This window comes from Peromyscus californicus, unplaced genomic scaffold (genome assembly GCF_007827085.1).
Source record: "Peromyscus californicus insignis strain IS unplaced genomic scaffold, ASM782708v3 Scaffold_4__1_contigs__length_199733344, whole genome shotgun sequence".
Taxonomy (NCBI): Eukaryota; Metazoa; Chordata; class Mammalia; order Rodentia; family Cricetidae; genus Peromyscus; species Peromyscus californicus.
The window spans coordinates 166,325,971-166,347,972 of record NW_026294562.1 but is presented as its reverse complement, the minus strand read 5'-3'; the positions used below and the strand labels follow the sequence as shown (position 1 = coordinate 166,347,972).

General features: G+C 46.3%; 1 protein-coding gene across 1 annotated transcript in view; it reads left to right on the top strand.

Moving 5' to 3' along the window:
- Positions 1–22,002, top strand: part of Arhgap35 (Rho GTPase activating protein 35) — a 117,302-nt gene that overhangs the window by 61,340 nt on the left and 33,960 nt on the right. The window contains exon 3 of the mRNA XM_052713177.1: positions 9,095–9,239. Within this exon, the coding sequence (XP_052569137.1) occupies positions 9,095–9,239 (145 nt within the window). The remainder of the gene's footprint in view (positions 1–9,094; positions 9,240–22,002) is intronic.

Sequence of the window (22,002 nt, the reverse complement as noted above, 5' to 3'; positions counted from 1 at the left end):
CACTTGCAGAGGCCTCATTCCCGCCATACTGCAGGTCGAGCACACACTCTAGGAACCCACCAGTAGCTCAAACAGGCAGCTGCCGCTCATTTGAGAGAGACAATTAGGAACTGTTTTTAGCTCCGTTTTAGAATCTTTTCTCAGGTTTTTAGGTGGAAACTCTTGCCACCACGTTGGACGCCATTTGTAGGTAGAGTTTTCCTGCCTGGCCCACAGTCAGGGCAAATCTCTCTCACCTGCCAGTCCCACAGCCGTCAGACCCGACCAAGTAAACACAGAGACTTGTATTGGTTTCAAACTGTATGGCCATGGCAGGCTTCTTGCTAACTGTTCTTTCAGCTTAAATTAATCCATTTTTATAAATCTATACCTTGCCACGTGGCTCGTGGCTTACCGGCATCTTCACATGCTGTTTCTCATCTTGGCGGCTGGCAGTGTCTCTCTGACTCAGCCTTCCACTTCCCAGCTTTATTCTCCTCCTTGTCCCGCCTACACTTCCTGCCTAGCCAATGGCCAATCAGTGTTTTAATTATTGACTAATCAGCAACACATTTGACATACAGAACATCCCACAGCAAAGAAGCATTTTGACTTCAGTGTACAAGCACCTTCACCCTTTTAGGAAGGCAACATTTGGTTCAGTGCTGAGACCAGCGAGCACTTGTCTGCTGCCTGGTGTTTTAGGTGTCCTGGATGTAGGTAGTTAGTTCATGTGTTCCTTGGAGATAGGTTCTGAACATAAACTTGTATGTATTTTAAATATTATCTGATGAGGAGGTACTGGATACCGAGGGGTTATTGAACAAAGTTTGCCCTGAGCTGAGACATCTAGGAAAGTTCCCTGAGGAATTGGTAATGTAAAGCTAACATGGATGAAGCACCAGGCAGACAGACATTTGAAGATGGAGAGTTTGTGGGGAAAGCTTTCTCAGGTACGGTGTGGAATTCAGAGTGGGGAGGAGAGACCAAAATCTTTTCATATGAGTGCAGTCTGTACTGTGATTGCCACCGAAATGGGAAGACAAGGCCAGATCACAGAGAGTATGCTGGAGGTTTATGTTTTCACTTGTATGGTTTTTCTTTTGTAACCCCAGCCCTATTTTATAGACGAGTTTGTTTTGGAGCACATTTAAGGTATCCTGGTGGGGAAGGCATGGGAATAGGTTTGGTCTCAGTAGGGCAGGAGTGTGAGGCTTGCTTGCTTCCTCACAGCTGACTGGATCAGGAAACAGAACCCAGTCATGTCTTAGAGATGAGGTGACTAGGCTCAGAGAGTTAAACCCCTTCCCAGCAGAGCAGGATGGTACTTGCCTGTAATTCCAGCACTTGGGAGGTGAAGGTAGAACAGTCAGTTCAAGGCCAGCCTCAGCTCCATAGTGACTTGGAGGCTAGTCTGGCTCCATGAGCTCTTGTCTCAGAAACAGACAAGTGAATACCTTGTCTGGTTCACCACCACTGCAGTGGAGTGAGTGAGCTTTTGAGGCCGGTCTTCTAGCTGCCACTCCCATTTCCAGAAAGTGGCTAGTTTTCACTGTTCATGTGCACATGTTTAGACCAGTGAGCCCATTCAGTGTGTTCATTCAAACAGGGTCTAGCTTATTAAGTCCATTTCTTTATGCTGTCCCCCCTAAGAACAGCATGGTGCTGTTGTTTCTGCCTTCAATGGCTAGTCAAGTAAGGCCAAAATAGACATAGAGGGACTGAATTAGCCATTGGAACTTTAGCAAGTTGTTTTAAATCTATGCCAGTGGATATTCAGTTTATTTTATTGTGTTTTTTGAGGCAGTTTCTATGTAGCCCAGGTTGGCCTCAAACTCAGTCCTCCTGCCTGAGACCCCGAGTACTAGGCTTATGTATACCGTCATGCCTGGTTTCTTAGTTGATTTTAAGCCTGAAGAACTTCTGTAGTGGGGTTTTGGTGATAAAAATAGAACATCTTTTAACTGTCTGCTTTAGCTTGCACACACCTGTTCCTTAAATAAAGCAAGGAGGCCAGCTCTTCTTTTCAAAGGACAAAGAATTGTGATGCTTCCCCAAGCCAGCTGGTTCTCCTCCACCACCTGGTTATGCCAAAATACCTCTGCAGGACCCAGGTGAGGTCAGCTCCAGTCAGTGTGCATGGGATTCCAGGCAGGGCATTACATACCTATACCTGGATCCAGTGGCCTTTTCTACCTTTCCCCCAGCTGCACTGGCCAGGAATTCAGTCTCAAGATCCTCGACTTGCCAGACTCCTTCATTCTGCAGTGTGATGACACAGCTGCCTTCCCTTTCCTGTCATATGGAAGGGTTAGATGGTGGGAAGGCCAGGGTTCCTTCCTGTTTTGCCCTAAATCAAGGTGCTCTAAGCCGAGGAGTGCCAGGAGCATGAATAATTTAATTGAAAGGGCCCCCTTTGAAGCTCTGTTGGAAACATGAGAGAATAACTGTTAATTAGAAAATCACAGTGTTGGCTATGAGTACAAGAAGGAGTGGAGGAAACCTTGAGTGATGCTGTTTGTTTGTTTGTTTTGTTTTTCAAGACAAGCTTTCACTATACTGTCCAAGCTGACTTCAGACTTGGGAAATCCTGCCTCTGTCTCCTAAGTGCTAGGATTGCAGGTATGAGCTAGTACACATAGCTTTAAGCTTGTTTTTAAGGAAACCAAGAGGTCTGGAACAGTGGAGGCATTATTTATTCTATCAGAATCTATCTAAAAGGAAAGGAGGAGGTGACTTAAGTTGGTCCTGCCTTCATCTGGGGCATTGACATTTCATCCTGGAGAAAGTAGTGTTGGCTTTGGCTGCAGTTGTTCACAGCCCTTTGCAGGGTCTCTCATCTCTGCTGTGAAAGGAGCTGCTAACACCTTTGTCTTGCAGGATGGCTGTGAGGTTTCAGCACCTAGCTAGCTTCCTAGGGAATTGCTATTGTGTTGTTTGACCCACTGGAGGCACAGATGTGTGGATCATTCTAGGGCTTGGCCTCTCCTGCTTTTTCCAGTTTGGCTTGCTAAGTGAGTACCCCAAAAGAAGATGGATGTTGAGAGCACCTGCTGTGAGAGTGCTCCCTGTGATCCCCTAAAGACTGGGGACATGTGCCTGACTGGGGACATGAGACATCTGGCAAGCCACTTGGGAGAATGACACTTCCAGCTAAAATGTACTCAGTAACCCTTCAGATGCCAGAAGTGTTGGTAATAAATATCAGAAGCCAGCCCAGCTCTTAGCATGGCATTCCAGACTGACTTCCTGATGAGGAAGGTTTAGAATAGTTGTTCAAGAATTCCTTTCTAATTTTGTGATGCTCTGGAGAACCTTCTGTTATCTAAAGGATGTATTTGACACTCTAATCCAGAGTTTAAAGCTTAGGAGGATGCACATGAATCGGGGGTGGGGGGTGGGGGTGGGGGGGTGGAATTCATGTCACCAGGCAGAGGGGATTGATACTCTCTAAATGCTATTTCCATTGCCACATTCATAAGTTGGAGGGTTGAACTTGATCTTGGACTATTTTGAGGTGAAAGAGATAAGCAGTCTAGTTTATCTTTTATCCTGCTCTCATCTCTGCAGCACAACTGTACAAAATAAGCCTGCTCCTTAGTAGCAGTAGGTGGCTCTACAACTGTTTGAACATAACTACTTTAGGGCTCTTCTTTTTCCAGCTTGAAATTGCCTAATAGAAGCTGGGCATAGTGCCTCATGCCTATAATACCAGTACTGAGGAGACAGAGGTAAAAGGATCTAGGACCTTAAGGCCACCCTGAACTATACGAGATTCTGTCTTTTAAAATAATAACATCATCATCACCACCATCATCATCTGGGGCTGGAGAGATGTCTCAGAGGTCAAGAGCACTTAATGCTCTATCAGAAGGTCAGAGTTCAGATCCCAGCATCTACATCAGATGTCTCACAGATGCCTGTAACTCCAGCTCCAAGGAATCTGACACCGCTGGCATCAGTGGGCACACATGCCACACGCACTGGGTTGGTTAGTTTGGGGGTTTTTTGTTTTGTTTTGATTTAGTTTTGTTTTGTTTTTTAATCAACTTGACACAAGATAGAGTCATGTGAGAAGAAGGAATATCAATTCAAAAAAATGTTCCCATGGCCAGGCAGTGGTGGCACATGCTTTTAATCCCAACACTCAGAAGGCAGAGGCAGGTGGATCTCAGATCTCTTGAGCTCCAGTCCAGCCTGGTCTCTTGAGCTCCAGTCCAGCCTGGTCTCAGATCTCTTGAGCTCCAGGACAGGCTCCAAAGCTACATAAAGAAACCCTGTCTTCAAAAAACAAACAAACAAAACGTCCCCATCATATTGGTCTACAGGGCATTGTCTTGACTGATGATTGACGTAGAAGGGCTCAGCCCACTGTGGGTATAGTACCATACCCGGGCAGGTAGTCCCTGAGGTACGTAAGAAAATAAACTAGCATAGGGTATAGTGGCACACACCTTTAATCCCAGCACTCTGGAAGCAGAGGCCAGTGGATTTCTTGAGTTTGAGACCAGCTTGGTCTACAAAGCAAGCCAGGGCTACATAGTAAGACCCTGTCTCAAAAACCAAAACAAGAAAAAGAAAGAAAGAAAAGAAGACTGGAAGAGCCTTCACCCTGGTCTCTGCTCCAGTTCTCATATCCAGGTTCTTGCCTTGAGTTCCTGCCCTGACTTCTTTGAATGATGAACTGTAATAGGGATGTTGTAAACCAAGTATAAACTCTTTCCTCCCAGGTTGCTTGTGGTCTTATCACAGCAATAAAAAGCAAGCAAGCAAGCAAGCAAGCACGCGCGCGCGCACACACACACACACACACACACACACACACACACACACACACACACCATGTATATTACCCTTAGAAGTTCTCCAGATAGTTGATGTGCCTATATTCCTTACTCAGCATCCATTTACTCATTATGCCTAACCCAAGAACCTACACAAACTGTAGTGCTATGAAGCACAAGTTCTGCAATCACAGAGACGTGCCTCGTGGGATTTCCTTGGACTCATCTCGAGTTCCTCCCTTTCCTTTCCCTCCTTCCCTCTCTTCTCTCCCCCCGCCCCCCTTCTCCTTCTCCATAATTTTCTTTGTAGGCTCAGGCATGTCTTGTGCCTATAGAGATAAGATGACAACTTTCAAGAATAGGTTTTCTACTTTACCATGTGGGTCCTGGGAATAGAAAAAGGCCCTCAGCATTAGTAGCAGCTGAGCCAACTCAGTGGCCCCAAGGTTCTTAGTGTGCATGCTTTTTGTGGGAGTGGGGTATCCTAGGGGCGTGGCCAGCTGTAGCATGTTATCCTACAATCCACCAGAAGCGACTGCAGTGGTGGAGTGCTTGCCTATCAGGTTCTCTGCGCTAGGTTCACTCTCTGGTACCACCAAAGAGAGAGAGAAACTTGGGATCTGGTGCATAGAAAGTGCTTAGGTGAGACAAACCTCTAGCCGGTGACTTGGAAGCATGCACTTGAGCATTGTTCCAAGGAGTATGTTGTTTCAATTTGACTAGATTCAACAACTGGGGCTAGAAAACATCCCAGTGATGACTGGGAGAATCGGGGTCACCTCCTGCTTTTTGGTTCCATTCTTTCCCTTAGCAACACTTTATTTGGAAGCTTCAGTTTTACTGAGGAATAGTCTTATCTTCATTTTGGCAGAGAAATTTGGTGGGATTGATGGAAGTGTTTTTGTTTGTTTGGTTTTTTTTTAAATACAGATGGTCAGTCACTGGTTATTCACACTGCAGAACTGACCTTTTAAATGGCAGAGACATTTATAGGGAGAGCATTGCTTTACCCAACACTATGTGGCTGCAAAAGTGTACATCAGCTGAAAGGTCCTGCCCATAACACCATATGACCAGGGTGCTGTCAGGGAGGTAGATAGAGATGACACAGTACTTGTCCCAAGCCACATCAGTCAGATTGAAACCTGATTGAAGTCTGTTTTTTTCTCTTGTGAGATAGGGTCTTACATAACCCAACCTGGCCTCAAACTTGCTATTTAGTCAAGGATGACCTTGAACTTCTGATCCTCTTCCTCCACCTCCAAGTGCTGTAATTAAAGGCATGCACCACTGCACCCAGTTTTATGTGGTGCTGGGCTTCAAACCCAGAGTTTTATGCATGCTGGGCAAGTGTCCTACCAATTGAGCCACATCCCCAACAGGTTAAATTCTTTTGGGAAGGGAGGACCGGGCTTGAGTCTTACTGTGTGTTTTTGGCTGGCCTTGGACTCACAGAGATCCACCTGCCCCTTACCTCTTGCCTGCTGGGATCAAAGGCTTGTACCACCACTCCAGGCTTTTATTTTTTTAATTCTTTGACTTTTGTTGTTGTTGTTATTTTGAGACGGGTCCTGGAACTCTGCATGTAGACCAGGCTGGCCTCAAACTCACAGACAGGCAGCTGCTTCTGCCTCCCAAGCGCTGGGATTAAAGGTGTGGGCCACCACACCAGGCTCTTTGATAGTTTCCTGCATATATGTACAAGGTGTCTTGATCATATCTACCTTCACCAGTCCCCATCCCCCAAACCACCCACTTAGCTCTCATGTCTTTTTTTTTTAAACACACTGAGTCCAATTGGTGTTGCCTGCATGCACATAGGCAACATATCTAGAAGGAAAATTACTTCCTCTCCCAGACCAGCCATCAATTGTCAATAGCTCCTCAGCTCAGTGGAGCCTTATGAGCCCTTCCTCCATCCATGCTAGAATTATTGCTGGTTTGATCTTGTGCAGGTCTTGGGTAATTAACTATAGCCGCTGTGACTTTATAATCGAAATATATTCTCTCCAGAAGTTAGCACTTCACAGCATCCTTCCTCATCCTTTGGCTCTTACATTTTCTCTGTCTCCCTCTTCAAGATGTCCTTTGAGCCTTGTGGAGTTTGATAATCACTGTTCCATTTAGAGCTGGGCATCACTCAACACTCACTTATTCTCAGCACTTTGACAAGTTTTACGTCTCTGCAGTGACTGCTCCTTGATACAGAAACTTCTCCAACTACAGTTGGAAGAAGCAGTAATCTATGGGTGTAATATAAATATTTAGAAGGCAGTTTGATAGCATGTGTGTTTAGCAAAGCAGCAATAGGTCTTTTGTCATCGGTGTGTTGTCTGTCCTGTCCCAGCTAAATTGTTTACCAGTCCCTGTGGAGCAGGCCTCAGATCCAGTCAGAAAGCAGTTGGTAGCCCTCACTCACAGCAGCCGTGCCACCCTTGCCCTGCTGGTGCACAGGGTCTGGTAGCAAAGCTTAGACTCTTCATGTTGAGCTTTAGATCAGTGTAGGTTACAGGCATGCATCACACACTGCTGGGCAGTCTAGATTTGTCCATCAAGTCTCCAGTTTGCTTTTCCCGAAAGTCAGTGCCTGCTTACCTCAAGAGCTGGGCATGTGTTTGGCAGGGCCAAGCCACGTGGGGTACCTACCATGAACCTCCACATTGAATTACTTAGCAGGCTGATGGTTAGGCTTTCTTTGCCTTTTGGTGGTTTTCTGGGGTATTACCAATTAGCAGCCCAGTATACTTTTTGATTTGCTTCCACCCTCTCTAATTCCAATTCCTACACCCCACTCCCACCCCTCTTAATTTGCACAGGAAGTTCTCAGAATCTCAGACTAAACAGGAAGTAACTTATTCCCTGATAAGGAGTACTAAAATGGATGAAAATGGGCAGAAGAAAAGGGAAAGGTTGACCTGTGACCCGGCAGTTGGATGTCTCCTTCCATGGGTTTTATGGAAAGATCCCTAAATAGGTTTATAGTCCATGCACATTGTGAAGGGAAGCCATCTGCCCTGCTGCATTGGGCTGAGCTACCTAGAAGTGAAACCTGATTACTAGAGACACACCACTCTAATTTACCTGGACCCTATCCTGTTGCCCTCTTCTTTTATTAGATACTTTAAGAAAGGTCAACATTCTAGCCGGGCGGTGGTGGCGCACGCCTTTAATCCCAGCACTCGGGAGGCAGAGGCAGGCGGATCTCTGTGAGTTCGAGGCCAGCCTGGGCTACCAAGTGAGTCCCAGGAAAGGCGCAAAGCTACACAGAGAAACCCTGTCTCGAAAAACAAAAAAAAAAAAAAAAAAAAAAAGAAAGGTCAACATTCTAAGCCCGTTTTCTTGACTTTGGAGAATTTCCATTGGTGAGCATGTTTTTCCCCCCAATATGAGCTTCAAAATAAAAATACTAAATGTAACAGGGCTCGGGACACACACGCACAGTTTGAGTGGTTTTTAAGGCAGACTCTGTCAGTTATAGTGTTAAACAGTGTGGGCTTTGGTATAAAGCATTGTCACTAATTGAGTCATTTAGGCCTGTGAGACTTCTTTTTCTTGGAAAAGTGAAAGGTTGTGAGGTTTTAAAGGAAGTGCATATGGGACTTGTTTGGTAACATGGTAAAGTCTCCATGGCTGTCACTGCCCCTGCTGGCTGCTTCATGAGGACTGAAAGAATAGACAGAATTACATTGTAGCCCAGGCTAGCCTGGAACTCCTGTTAGTCCTGCCTCAGCCTCTCAAGGGCTGAAATTATGGGCATGGGCCTGGGTCATGTTATTTGTTTTGTTTGATTAGTTGGCTTTACCATTTCCTAATGTGGAAAATACCAGGAATTAATCCCGGCTAATATATCAAAGGAAATTCTCATTTGAGACTGTCAGCTCTAACAGAGTATATGCTATGTTTCTTTTCTGGAAAGAGAAAATTACTAGTTTTTGCACCCATGTTTGGTCTTTTCAAGGCATCAGCCATCTCTGAGTATATACCATCTATCATCATGTAGGTTGTTTGGAAAACTTCCTGTTTGTCCCCAGTGGAGGATGTGGATGCCATTATATTGTTACTTTATTGAGTAAACTTGGCCTGGTTCTTATAAACACCTTTGTTCTAATAATGCACTCTCACTAAAGGTGTGACTATGTGACAACCTTCTTGTGTGGTATTTGAAGGCCAGAAAATGCTGTTAAGGAGATGAGCAAAGTTGGGTCTGTTTGTCTTGCTTGAAATCTTTTCAGTACTTGCTACCTACCAACTGCCAGTTCCTCTCTGGAACCTTTGCAGATACATATGATACTCACTTTGTTTTTGTGCTTCCTTTTTTCTTTCCTGGACAGAAACCAAAGCCCAAACCCCGACCATCCATCACGAAGGCAACCTGGGAGAGTAACTATTTCGGGGTGCCCTTAACAACTGTGGTGACTCCAGAGAAGCCAATCCCCATTTTTATTGAAAGATGCATTGAGTACATTGAAGCCACAGGTAAGCATCTCCCTTCGCAGATAGTACCTTCCACTCCCTGTAGGGAGCTTCCAAGAGGGCCGGGATTTTTGAACTTTCTGGAAATGAGAGATGCCAACAGAGAGGAGCTGGGTGATCTGACCACTGAGGCTTCAGTCAGGAGGCTAGCATGTGGCACTAACTAGACCTAAAAGTATGTGGGAGCAGTTCTGTCCTCAAACCAGTCGGCTTTAGCGTATCGTTAGTTATTTGGTAGTTTGTGTACCCTTGTGGGTCTGTAAATTGTGTGAGGGCAGGGAAAGGGCTTTATGTGGAACACATATTACACTTAATAATAGGAACAAGTTTGAGATTGTTATAATTTTACTTGTGTGGATGCTACATTTTACTGACTTAGAGCTCTTACATGTCTCTTTGTCTTCCACTTTTACGTCATTGTTTCTTTCTACCTTCTCCTAGCTGCTTTCAGGGATCTTTGAGGAGAAGGTCTTGCAGGTAGCTGTCATTGTGGATTCCCAAGCATTATTGGTTGAGCTTAAGAATGTAGGCTTGAGACCCAGGCATGGTAGTGTACACCTTTAATTCCAGCACTAGGGAGACCTAAGACAGACAGATAGATCTCTATGAGTTTGAGGTGAGTCTGCTCTACATAGTAAGTTCTAGGACAGCTAGGGATGCACAGTTAGACCCTATCTCAGCTCTCCCCCACCAAAAAAAGAAATAAAGAAAAAGAGAGAGGGAGGGAGGGAGGGAGGGAGGGAGGGAGGGAGGAAGGAAGGAAGGAAGGAAGGAAGGAAGGAAGGAAGGAAGGAAGGAAGGAAGAGAATATAGACTTGGAAGGCTTGAGAGAATGCTCAGCAGTTAGGAGCACTGTATACTCTTGCAGAAGACTGGGATTTGATTCCCAGCACCCACATGGCAACTCACAACCGTCCGAAATGCCTTCTGGAGCGCCGTCTTCTAGCTCCATAGGCACTGCATGAACGTAGATAAATAAATCTTTAAGGTGGAAAATATAGAGGCTTGGGCTAGGTGTACAGCTCAGTACTAGACCTGGGATGTGCAAGGTCCTGAGTCTCATTCACAAAACACTCAAATCTGTATCCTCTTAAATCCTTCCACCCTGACCCTTGTCCACCTTCAGTCACTGCCAAGCCACTCTGCTACTCTGCAGACTCGGCCAGATTGCATCACTGTCCCTTCAAACACTGACTCATCTGATCTCATCCCAGGCCTGTTAGATCTGTGTCATCTCTTGTCTCTGTCCCCACTGTCATCCTTTTCTAAGACCATCCTGCTGGTGTGATCCTGCCACAGAAAAGCCTCTCCATTCTTCATCATTGCATTCCTGACCCCTCTTTATGTTAAACAAGACATTGTTTTATGTGTATATTCCTCATGCACCTAAATTCTGAAAGCATACCTTTTTAAAACAGTTATTTACTGTAATTGACAAAAACTACATTTTGTACAACTGGTTTTGAAATACAGAAATGCCTAACTGCATTGTATCTTACTTCAGTGTTGTATAAGCAGCCTCTGCTGCTGATTGTGAAACATCATCTCCTTGTGTGTTTAAGAAGCAGGGGCCGGGTGGAGTGGTTCACACCTTAAATCTTGGGAGTTGGGAGGCAGAGGCAGGCAGATCTCCTGAGTTCCAGGCCAGCCAGAGCTACACAGTGAGACCCTGTGTCAAAAGAAGAGGCAGAATAGCTAGTAGAGGTCTTCTGTAGTTCTGATAAATCTTTGAACACATAGCCCTGCTTGGATCAGAGTCTGAGCTCTGTCATCTAGATTGTGAGCACTGATGAGTGGCCTGCCTCATGGAGGGACCACATAGGTCAGGAAGACCCACATGAGTGCCTAGCTTGTGGTGCCTGGTCATTAGACATGCTCCAAGAGTCCTAAATCCTGACAGGCCACTGTGACTCTGTGTTGGTATGTCTCATCCCTTCACCCAGAGGCACTGGCATTATCTCTGCTGTGCCCAAGAAATTATTGATGATGACTGGTATTAATGATTGCTACCCATCAGCCAGGGACTGCACTGCCACCCTGGGCAGCTTTGCCAAGGCCACCTTTAATGCCATCTCCAAGACCTACAGCTACCTGACCCCTGACCTCTAGAAAGAAACTGTGTTCATCAAGTCTCATTATCAGGAATTCACTGACCACTTTTTGAAAAACGACACCGGTGTCTCTGTTCGGAGGACCCAGACTCCAGCTGTGACTACCATATAGGGGTTTTTTGTTGTTGCTTTTTGTTTGTTTTGGGTTTTTGAGATGTCTTCTTTGTGTAGCCTTTGCTGTCCTAGAACTCGCTCTGTAGACCAGGCTGGCCTCAGCTCACAGGGATCCGCCTGCCTCTGCCCCTCAAGTGCTGGAATTAAAGATGTGTGATACCACCATCCAGCTCCTCATAAGGGTTTTTATATATAAGAAAAACACAGTGAATTAAGTCTGGTGTTTTGGTTTTTTGGTTGGTTTTTGTTTTGTTTTTTTAAGACCTGAATGTTGGTCTGACTACCAAGCTGGCTTCTTTGGTCTACCTTCTCTTTGCTAGGATTACAGGTGTGTGTCACCATACCAGTGGCTTTTTACCCTCCTTTCTCTTGCTTTGCCAATCTGAAGATAGTAAAAGCTATTGAAAAGTTGAAAGAGGCTTCATACTACACTGGCCATAAGAATATTCACCAGGACCCTGGCAAGACCTTCAGTGGATAAAAGCCTTTGGTGGCAAACCTACAATCAATAGTGGAAGGTGGAAACCACCTCCTAAGAGTCCCTGACCTCCACATGTGCCCGAAAGTATGTGTACACACACACACAAATAATAACAATAATAATAATAAAATTTTAAAATGAAACAGTGTCTGCCAAGGCTGGGGCACATCTCAGTGCTCAGGCGCCTGCTCATCGTGAGCACTGGGTTCCACCTCCAGCACCTGAAAGAAAAACATCGTTATCCCTGATGGTACTAATAGTGTCATTTCACGTATAGTCCATGTTTGAATTTGCTTGGCTGACTTTTAACTGTGTGTTATGGTTGAATTTTTTTATTCCAGGATGCAAATAGTTGTGCACTACATTTGACTGCTGGAACTGTCCTCTCTACCCTCAGCCCCAGCCCCACACCACCACTCCTGCTGCCACCGTGACCTGTTCTGAAGTGTCTAGACAGTTACCTTACAGAATAGCCCTTTGATGTAGAGTACTGTCTGGACCTCTCATCACCCTCAGCCCTTTTCAGTACTATATATACCCTCCTCAGAGTGTGGTCCTGGATACATCCCCAGCATACAGTGGACACAGGACCACTGCTTCCCCCTGGAGAAGTGCACATCTGTGAGCTCTGTAGACTTGTGTTGAGTGATTGGATGAACTGTTTCTCCAGCTTGGACTTTTCCTTCAGGAAAGTGGGTGCTGTCAGTGGCCTCTCAGCTCTCTTGTTCTTCACTCGTGGCAGGAATAGTCCCATAACTGCAGCATAGAGTCCAGGCAAGCCCTCTCAGACAAGCAGAAACAACATCCCACCAAACCTTGTCAGAGCTAGACCAACGTCAAAAGAACTTTTATCCCAGTTTCCAAATCTGTCCCCGTCATCCTGGCATTCTGACACATGGCCCTGGCAGACAAAACAATGCACACTGCACTTTGCATTTCAGAGGCAGGGCTTGAGAGCTCAGACCTCAGCCTCAGGGCCCATGATACTACCCCCCACCCACCTCTCAGCCTAACCAGGGCACAGACAGCAGAGTAGAACCGTGGTGAAAGAAGGACTTAACAGTATGCAAATCAGGACAAGTTAAGCCATCCCAGTACCTTTAAATGTGGAGTTTGCCAGGCGGTGGTGGTGGCAGCAGCGCACACCTTTAATCTCAGCACTCAGGAGGCAGAGGCAGGCGGGTCTCTGTGAGTTCGATGCCAGCCTGATCTATAGATCGAGTTCCAGGACAGCCAGGGCTGTTACACAGAGAAACCCTGTCTCAAAAAAAATTGTGGAGTTTGTTGTTGTTTGTTTTGTTTTGTTTTTGAGGCAGGGTCTCAATGGAGCCCAGGCTGGCCTTGAACTTGCTACTTCATGAGGATGAACTTGTGAATTCTTCATCCTTCGGCCTCCACCTCCCACATGCTGGGATTGTGGCTTTCTCACGTGAAAACTGTCATTCCAGCTGTTTTATTTATAACCCGGGTTCTGTTGAAGCTCTTCCTGATTATGTTTTCCTCCTTATGTAAACTTGGAACGTCGTGGGTGTGGATTGATTCTGGTTTGTTCTTGTTTTCTTCATGACCGGTTCCTTGACTTTTGTTTCATGTTGCCTGAAATGACATTGTGCTGAGGCAGTGGCCAGTGGTTAGAAGAGTTCTCACATTGATTTTCAGACGCTGTTAGGCAGCTGCAGGGTCAGCCTCTGTGCTTATTGTGCTAATAGGGTGTTAGATTTTCATCCTCTCGGCTCCTGTTACATGGAAAGGCTGAAAGAGGGCATGTTCCTACCACAGCTGCTCTGGGACCTCCATGAGAGTCGCCCTGCGGTGGGGAGGCTGGGCCTGTCTTACTGTCATATGCTCTGCCTGGCCCTTGGCTTCATTTATGTGGAAAATAGGTTGAGGCTGTAGAGTCACTGCTCCCCTGTGGAGCCTGTGTGACTCCTAAGTAACAGAGAATACTGGCCAAGTTAATTGAGCTCCCTGCTTCATGACAGGAAGTAGGAGTATTCGGTTCTGCACAGTTTATGTGTCTGAAAGGGATGAGGGGTCACTTTAGAACCTTGCTGTTCTGAGAGTACCTGTTCAGACTAAGGCTTGAATTTGGAATTGCCCTGGTTAATTAAATAAATTTCAAAACCTGAGTCTCCAGTCAGGTCTGAATCAAGGTTTCCTGTGGTTCAGGAAATGACCATGCTGTATATCACAGGAACCTATGAGGGAGCTTCCAAGGGCCTCTCACTCACCAGTGCGTCCCGGAGGCCCGCACCTGGCACTTGCTGTAGCACTTGTCCCTCGCCTCCAGCACAGCTTCATCTGCAGCCACTTAACTGAACGGTTCTCTCGGCATAGAGTAATGTGTGAGGCCAAACCCTCCTGTGACTTCCATCCTTGTTCTCCGGAGGGGGTGGGGATAGGGTGATCCTCAGTGTGCCCATCTGCTAGTCTTTTCTTACTGCTTTGCTTTCTTAGAGGTACCCAGTCCCTAGCCCTGTAGCATGGCAGGCAGCCTCGTGGGGAATAGTGAAGTGGTTTCATGGACAGGAGGTACCCGTTGGGCATCTGGAATCATAATACTCAGACCATTCTGTGCACATAACTGATAGGCCCTAAATCTGTTGTTACATTTTTCTTTAAACTTCATTGTTTTTATTTTATATGTATAGCTGTTTTGCTTGCGTGTGTGTCTGTGCTATGTGTGTACAGTGCCTTAGGAGGCCAAAAGAGGACATCAGAACCCTGTAACTGGACTTACAGACAGTTGTGAACCACCATGTGAGTGCTGGGAATTGAACCTGGGTCCTCTGAAAGGGAAGCCACTGCGCCTAACCATTGAGCCATCTCTTCAGCACCCTGCTGGTACATTTTAATTTTAGTTAGCTCCTATGGATTAAAAAAGTCCCTGAAGTCACAAGAAGCCTGGCATCTGTCAAATAATAATGCCAAAAATGGTTTGCTGTAATACCCATCAGCCCACTTTCTAATCTGTACCTGTTTGGGGATGTTGGTGTGAGCTGTCATGGTTTTAGGAACTTTGTGTTTCTGTTTGCCTTTTACGATAGCTTGTTTTATTGCTTGAAAAACCTGGGTGTGGTGGAAAGCTGGCCCTTGGGATGGGGCAGGGACATCTTAACCTTGTAGTCCTTCTGGGAAGACCTTGGTGTCATCCCAGTACGGGGTTAGCATCACTGGCAAAAAGATGACAATGTGTGTGTTCCCATCCACTGATCTCAGGAGCAGTGATGCGCCCTGTGGGCCTGCTCCTGGTTAGGCGCAGTGCTGCAACTGAATCCCGCTCCTTTGTAAAGCTCGTTGTGGGCAGGTGTGGTTGTGACAGGCACTCAGGGAGGCAGTGAGCTCGGTGAGTTCAAGGCTAGATTGGTCTACATAGTGAGTTATAGGCCAGCCAAGGCTACAGAGTGAAGGCCTGTCTCAAAATATTAAATTAATTAAAAACGAAACAAAACTTTGATGGGAAGTGCTAGAATGGAACCGTACCACCCTACCTTGGTAATGGTGCAGTGTGTGGTCATTTAGTGGTTCTGTGAAACAAGTGGTGCTATCCTCCTAGCCTCCAGGGACACTGGACCTTGCTGGACAGCATAACTGGTCAGGCTTGCCTGAGTGGTAGAGTCCCAGATACAGGACCACATACTTGTAGAGAGAAACTTCCCGAGAACTGGTGGAGGTAGCAGGTTTCATCCAGTCTATATTCAGTGAGTGAGTGGTTTTGGTTTTGTTTTGGGCTTTTTGTTTGGTTGGTTGGTTGGTTTTTTGAGACAGGGTTTCTTTCTCTGTGTAGCTTTGGAGCCTGTCCTGGAACTCACTCTGTAGACCAGGCTGGACTCAAATTCAGAGATCCACCTGCCTCTGCCTCCCGAGTGCTGGGATTAAAGGCGTATACTACCACTGCCCGGCCTCAGTGAATGTTTTTATTAATTAAGTACCTGCTGTGTGCTAAGCACTGTGTTGAACTTGGATTACCCTCATCATGTCCAGGATGGGAGAGATAGACATAATCATACATCCATAATTAATCATCACAGAATATGATTGGGGTTTAAAATCATTAGGGAATAAAGCTACTGCCAGGATCAAGTGTTGGCAAGGAGGTGGAGCCGTTAGATTCCTCACAGAAACCACCAAGGGGCATAGGGAAGGTGGGTGGCTTTGCAGAGCTCTTTGGCACATTATGAAAAAGTTAAATATACACTTACCATTTACTTCTAGGTATTTATTTACCCAAGAGGAATAAAAACATATGTTCACCCAGACTTAAACGCCACAGTTTATAGTGGTTTTGTTCCAGAGAGCCCCAAGTTGGAAAGAACCCAGACATCCCTCAGCAGGTGAAAGAACAAACCGTGGTGCATCCACCCCATGGAATACAACTTGGTACCCAAAGGTACTAGCATTGCCACACCCACTAAATGATAGACTGCCACTCTACCAAGAACGATAGAAGCTAGGCACAAAACCACAGAAATGACTCTGTCGAGTGAGGGCCACTGTGGTGGCAAGCAGGTCAGTGCAACCAGGAAGCTGGCGCAGGAACGGAACTTGAGGAAACTGGGGGGGCAGCATTCAGTGTCTTGATTGTGGCGATTTTGTTCATAAACACATTCTATAATTGGCACTTTAAATAGATAGCTCAGTAAATCTTGCTTTAGTGAAGGTGATCCTAAGATTCTCCAAGAGTTGCTGGCTGAGTGGTGTAGAACACTTGGTGATTATGACCGTACAGCCTAAGCTCGCTGGGACAGTTGATGCCTCTAGCTTCATCACTTGGGAGACTAAAGCAGGAGAGGCTGTTTCAGCAACAATTACTGTGTGTGTAGATATAAATAACTGGTGCTGGTGGCACATTCCTTTAATCCTGGCACTCAAGAGGCAGAGGCAGCTGGATCTATGTGATTGAGGCCAGCCTGGTCTAACTCTGTAATGAGTTCTGGGCCAGTAAAGACTATACAGCTTTTTGTCTTCACAAAAAGAAAAAAAAATGACCAGACATATTAATTAGTGATTGAGGTACCTTATGCTTGAGAGGGCTAAGCTTACCATGCTGATAGCATGATTGGACATAGCCTGCACACTAGCAGTGCACCCTAACCTTATGAGCTCCCTTGCCAAATATTTCATCTGAATCTTTCTCAGGAGACAATGACTGGACAAATCAGATGTGCTATATTTACAAGACAACTGGCCCAACCTCAACAAAGTCAGTGTTGTGAAGAAGAGTTTGGGGACCTAATATGATTTCTCTGTCAGTTTTTCCCCTTTCCCTGCATAGCCCAGTGTTAAGCCATGGCTGTGAAGTCACACCAACTTTACCCTTGTACCCAGACTGTCAGTCAGCAGATTCTGAGAATCAAAAATCTTGTCTGTGTTTTTAGCAGAAGGCCTGGTGATCGCTTGCTCGATGTTAGCCATCATTTCAGTGGCACATAACAGTGACTTGTGGGGTAAGCATCAAAATAGAGATCTTCCCAGAACAATAGGCTAAATAACACAGACTGTGTCCCCAGTAGATTGCTTTTCTTTTTCTTTCTTTCTTTTTTTTTTTTTTTTCCAAGACAGGGTTTCTCTGTGTAGCCCTGGTTGTCCTGGAACTCGCTCTGTAGTCCAGGCTGGCCTCAAACTCACAGAGATCCACCTGCCTCTGCCTCCCGAGTGCTGGGATTAAAGGCGTGCGCCACCACTGTCATTAAAGTTGACTGTACCTTTCATGAATACAGACGTGCATGGTGGAGTATGTCTGTGCCACTGCAGCTAGTACAGAGAAGGAGCAGAAGGAACGCAACCCCGTAGCACTGCCCTGGCTTCTCTCACCCAGCCTTGTATCTGTGGGGCAGTTATGAATAGTGTGCAGTGAGCACGTTTGTGCATGCGTGTTGGTACACTTAACTCAGCATATGCCTAGAAGGAAGGCAGAGTTGAATAATTCGGGTTAGCATGCTGAATATAACGGCTTTGTAATTTGCTGTCTTTTAGGGTCAGGGATGAGAATAGGGATGCCACAGTGACCTGCATTCCTGGAGTAGCTGAATTTTACTACCTGTGCCCTGCAGTGACTCTGTTGACTGTGGCTCTCTGTGGTTTCCAGTTCAAACTGACTCACACAGTCTTGATGATCCCAGGGTCCGGCTCGCCCAGCCATTGCTGTCAGCTTAAATGTTGCCTATGTGTGGAACAGACAAGTGACACTCTCCCTGGCACTTCACAGGGATGCATAGGTCTTACCAAGACTGCAGAACAGAAGGGTCAGCTCTAAGGTGGTGTGGGAAGATGAGTTAGGAAGCAAGGTCTAGCCAATCCAGTGGCCTGCAGCCACACTTCTGTCACTCCCTGTGCACTTATGTATGTGGTTCAGTATTATGTCCCTCATCAGAGGCAACTCCCAGCTCCTCAACTCAAATGAACCCCTCCATAAAAAGAAAGACTCAGAACTGTGACCTTCCCCTGAGCTCATTTGCCTGGGTAAATGTGTCGAGTGCTTTCTGTGCGGCAGATTCAGGTTTCACTACTAATTGATGGGAACATCTTCAGGGAACAGCTCTTGCCATTAGATAGAGGCCTTTGGGAGACAGCCTTGCAGCAAACACTCTCAGGGCCAACTGAGCATCCCTGTGGGGGAAGGGCATAGAATACTGCTGTCATTAACAGTAGATCTGCTGCAGAGGCCCTCAGCACAGGCCCTGCTATACATTCCACACATTTTGGTGGTATTTTTCTTTCCAGTGAATATTCTGTACAGGATGAACTTCAAGGCAAGCCTTGGCTTTGCTGCTTACTAACAAATGTTTAACTTTGCCTTGCCTTCACTCCCCTGGCTATAAAATGGGACTAATGTTTAAAGCACTTTGAGTCAGTAGGATGACTCATGTTACAGACCTTGTAACAGTAGCTAGTGGCCATAAGTAGTAAGCTCATTGCCATTGCTGCTTCTGTTGACGTTGTCCAGGATACTGCACCCTTATCTACCCCCCTGCACAGAGGTGCCAGCTTTCAGGGTCCAGAATAGGCTACTCCACACAGAGAGTAGCTTACCTGAGGGGCACTCCTTTATGAATTGCTAGAGACCATAGCAGGGTGGGTCAGCATGGACTCTGGAACCCTTGTAATTGCTTTAAAATCCCAGTTCTACTGAGTATGTAGGCTGAACTGCTTCTGTCTACAAAGCCTCCTTTCCCACCTCTTAGGACTGACTCTCAGAAGTTCTGTGTGTGAGATGCTTGCCTAACGCGGTCAACCACACAACAGGAAGTGGGGAGCTTTTTTTTTTTTTTCAGCCATGCTATGAATTTTCACTTTGAACTTCTTGCTGCTCACTCCTGTAGTTAGGATTTGGTCTTCTGTTCATAGTCCTCCCTGCTGTCCAGGCCTGCCATGTGACTGAGGAATTGGTTTTCCCCCAGAGGTCTCATGCCTCCGTTTCATCTCACTCTTGTGTGTTTCTCTCTCTGCCTGCTCCAGAGGGTCCAAGTAGAGGGCCCAGAGCAATGAAGACTCTACAAGCAGAGATTGAGCATCTCTACCACGTGCTGTGTTCAGACACTAGACGGTCACTGCTGGACAGCAGACACAGCTCCTCGCCCTCCGTAGCATATAGTACAGATGAGCAAGGGGAGGACAGTGCTTGATAATAAGTAAAATATGAAGGGTCTTATTAGTACTCCAGAGAAAAGAAATGAAGCCTCTCCCCAGAATATGAACTCTCTGGATTGAGCCTCTGTGTTTCATGTAATAAGGGTTGGGGAAATAGGCTTTTGAATAGATTAGTTTGTTAATTGATTGGTTTGTTGATACAGGATCTTCCTATGTAGCTCTGTAATGAGATAATTCCAGGGACCAGAGAGAGATGCCTAGCCGCCGCCCAAGGATCAGCAAGATGCCAGCAGACCAGTAACGCCATGGCCATGTGGCAAAACAGAGATTATTAGAAATGGGTTAATTTAAGATGAAAGAGCTGGCTAGCAAGAAGCCTGCCATAGGCCATACAGTTTGTAAATAATATTAAGCCTCTGAGTGATTATTTTGTAAGCGGCTGCAGTGGGTGGACCACAGGGCCGGGTGGGACCAGAGAAACTTACACTACAGCTCTGGATGATCTGATACTCACTGTGTAGCCTAGGCTAACCCCAGACTCAGGATATCCTTATTTCTGTCTCCTCTTCAAGTGCTGGGATTTCAGGCATGTGCTACCACATTAGGCTGAGTTGCCTTTGAGGAGGGTAAAAGTGGTGAAAATTGGGGTCATTTTATGTCCTTCAGACAGAGAGATTGTAAGTGGGAATGTCCTGAGACTGGGATATTGTTGGCAGAGCCCAGGGCACTCTGAGGAAGGTCACTGTTGGTTGAGGGCTTTGAGTGGAGAGGTGGGATTTGGCTTCCTTCTAGTAAAGCAACTCTGCCATTGTGCAGAATACCTGACTCTAGAGGGCTCAAGGGCTCTTGCTGTAGCTGCCTTTCTACATGTCTCACTCTGTTTCTTCTCTGGAAGGAGAGAAGGCATAGAGGTCCTGGTCCCCCTCGTTGCTAGCCTACATCCCCCCGACCTGCAGGCCCAGATGAAATGATGCAGCTTAACCTGGAGAGTGGAACTTGTCTGCTCAAGCTCGATGTCTTTACAACAATCACTCTCAGTGCCGTGTCTCCACACCGTTGCTCATCACTTCCTCCTGTCTGACGGGCCATGTCCCCTTCCCTCCACTCTGGAAGGCTGCGAGTACAGTACACCTCTCTTCGTAGATGGGTGTTCTCTGTCTTGTCTGTTGCCATTCATAAGAAGGGACACAGAAGAATTTACCTGTTCTTGCTCTCTTCAGACCATGGATGGGTACAGCAAGAAGGAGGCCTTCTGCAGGCCGGGAGGAGGCCTTCTGCAGGCCGGGAGGAGGCCCTCACCACAGACTAAGTTGTCAGTTTGATCTTGGACTTTCCAGCTCCACAAGTGTCAACATAAATGTTGTGTTGTTTCCCAGTGTCTGGAGTATTGTTTTAGTATTGTTTAGTATTGTTTTAGGGTCAGAAGCACAAGGATTGCTACAGGCGTCAGAACACGTGAAGCCTCGCCCCAGCCCCAGCCTATATGACCACAGCAGAGAACTGGGTCAGCAGGGATGGGAATTGAGGCCACAGTCAGAAGGACAAGACGGGCATGGAGATGGGAGGTGTATACTTGAGAACCCCAGGCAGAAAAGATAAAGGTACTCTTTTGTATAGTGCCTGGCTCTCAGCTGCTGAGCTGGTTTGAAATGGAAGATGACTTGGGAATCGGATAATGGAACCCCACTTTTGCAAACAGAGGTGGCACAAGACCTTGTGATTTCACCCTGGTTTGGGTACTTTAGCTCTTGGCTGGAATCCTTCAGCTGTTGAAGTTCAGTGACCTCCTGACAGCTTAAAACACAACAAAACAGTTTATCTTTTCACGTCAGCAGCAGTTTTGTTGAAATGAGATCTTTCTAGTACGTGGTTCAGAGCTCCTGATAAGTGAAACTGCAATTGCTATTTGTGCTTGGTGATCTATTTTGCGGGTTTTAAAGCCACAACAGAGAACTCTCTATTCTGTTGTGGCCGTCAGGAGCTAGCACTTGGGCTGTGACAGCAAGACAGTGTTGGCAGAGCAGCCTGGTCTGTAAGAGGTGTTCACTTCCGGCTGGCTGCTCTGAGAAGAGAGAAGCCTGTGTTTTCTTCTGACTCGAAGGTGCTACAGGACCCCAAGTCCACAAGTCTTCTGAGATGGTTTTCAGCATGGCCCTAGCATACCACGCTAGGACAACAAGGTGTGTGGTGATGGAGGAGGAAAAACAAAGTAGAAATCCCCAGGTAGGAGTGGACGTCACTTCCTGATTCTGACAGACAGGAACTTGTCAATGCTCCTGCCGCAGGCTCTCTTCTAAGTGCTGAGATTACAGGCTTGCACCACTCTGTTCGGCCTAAGCATAGTTTCTCTGTATATGCTGTGTGCATGCGCATGTGCACTGTTACGTGAATGTGAAGGTCAGAGGACAAATTTCGGGAGTCTACTCTCACCTACCGTATTGAGGTACAGGCTCTGATTCTACTGATGCAC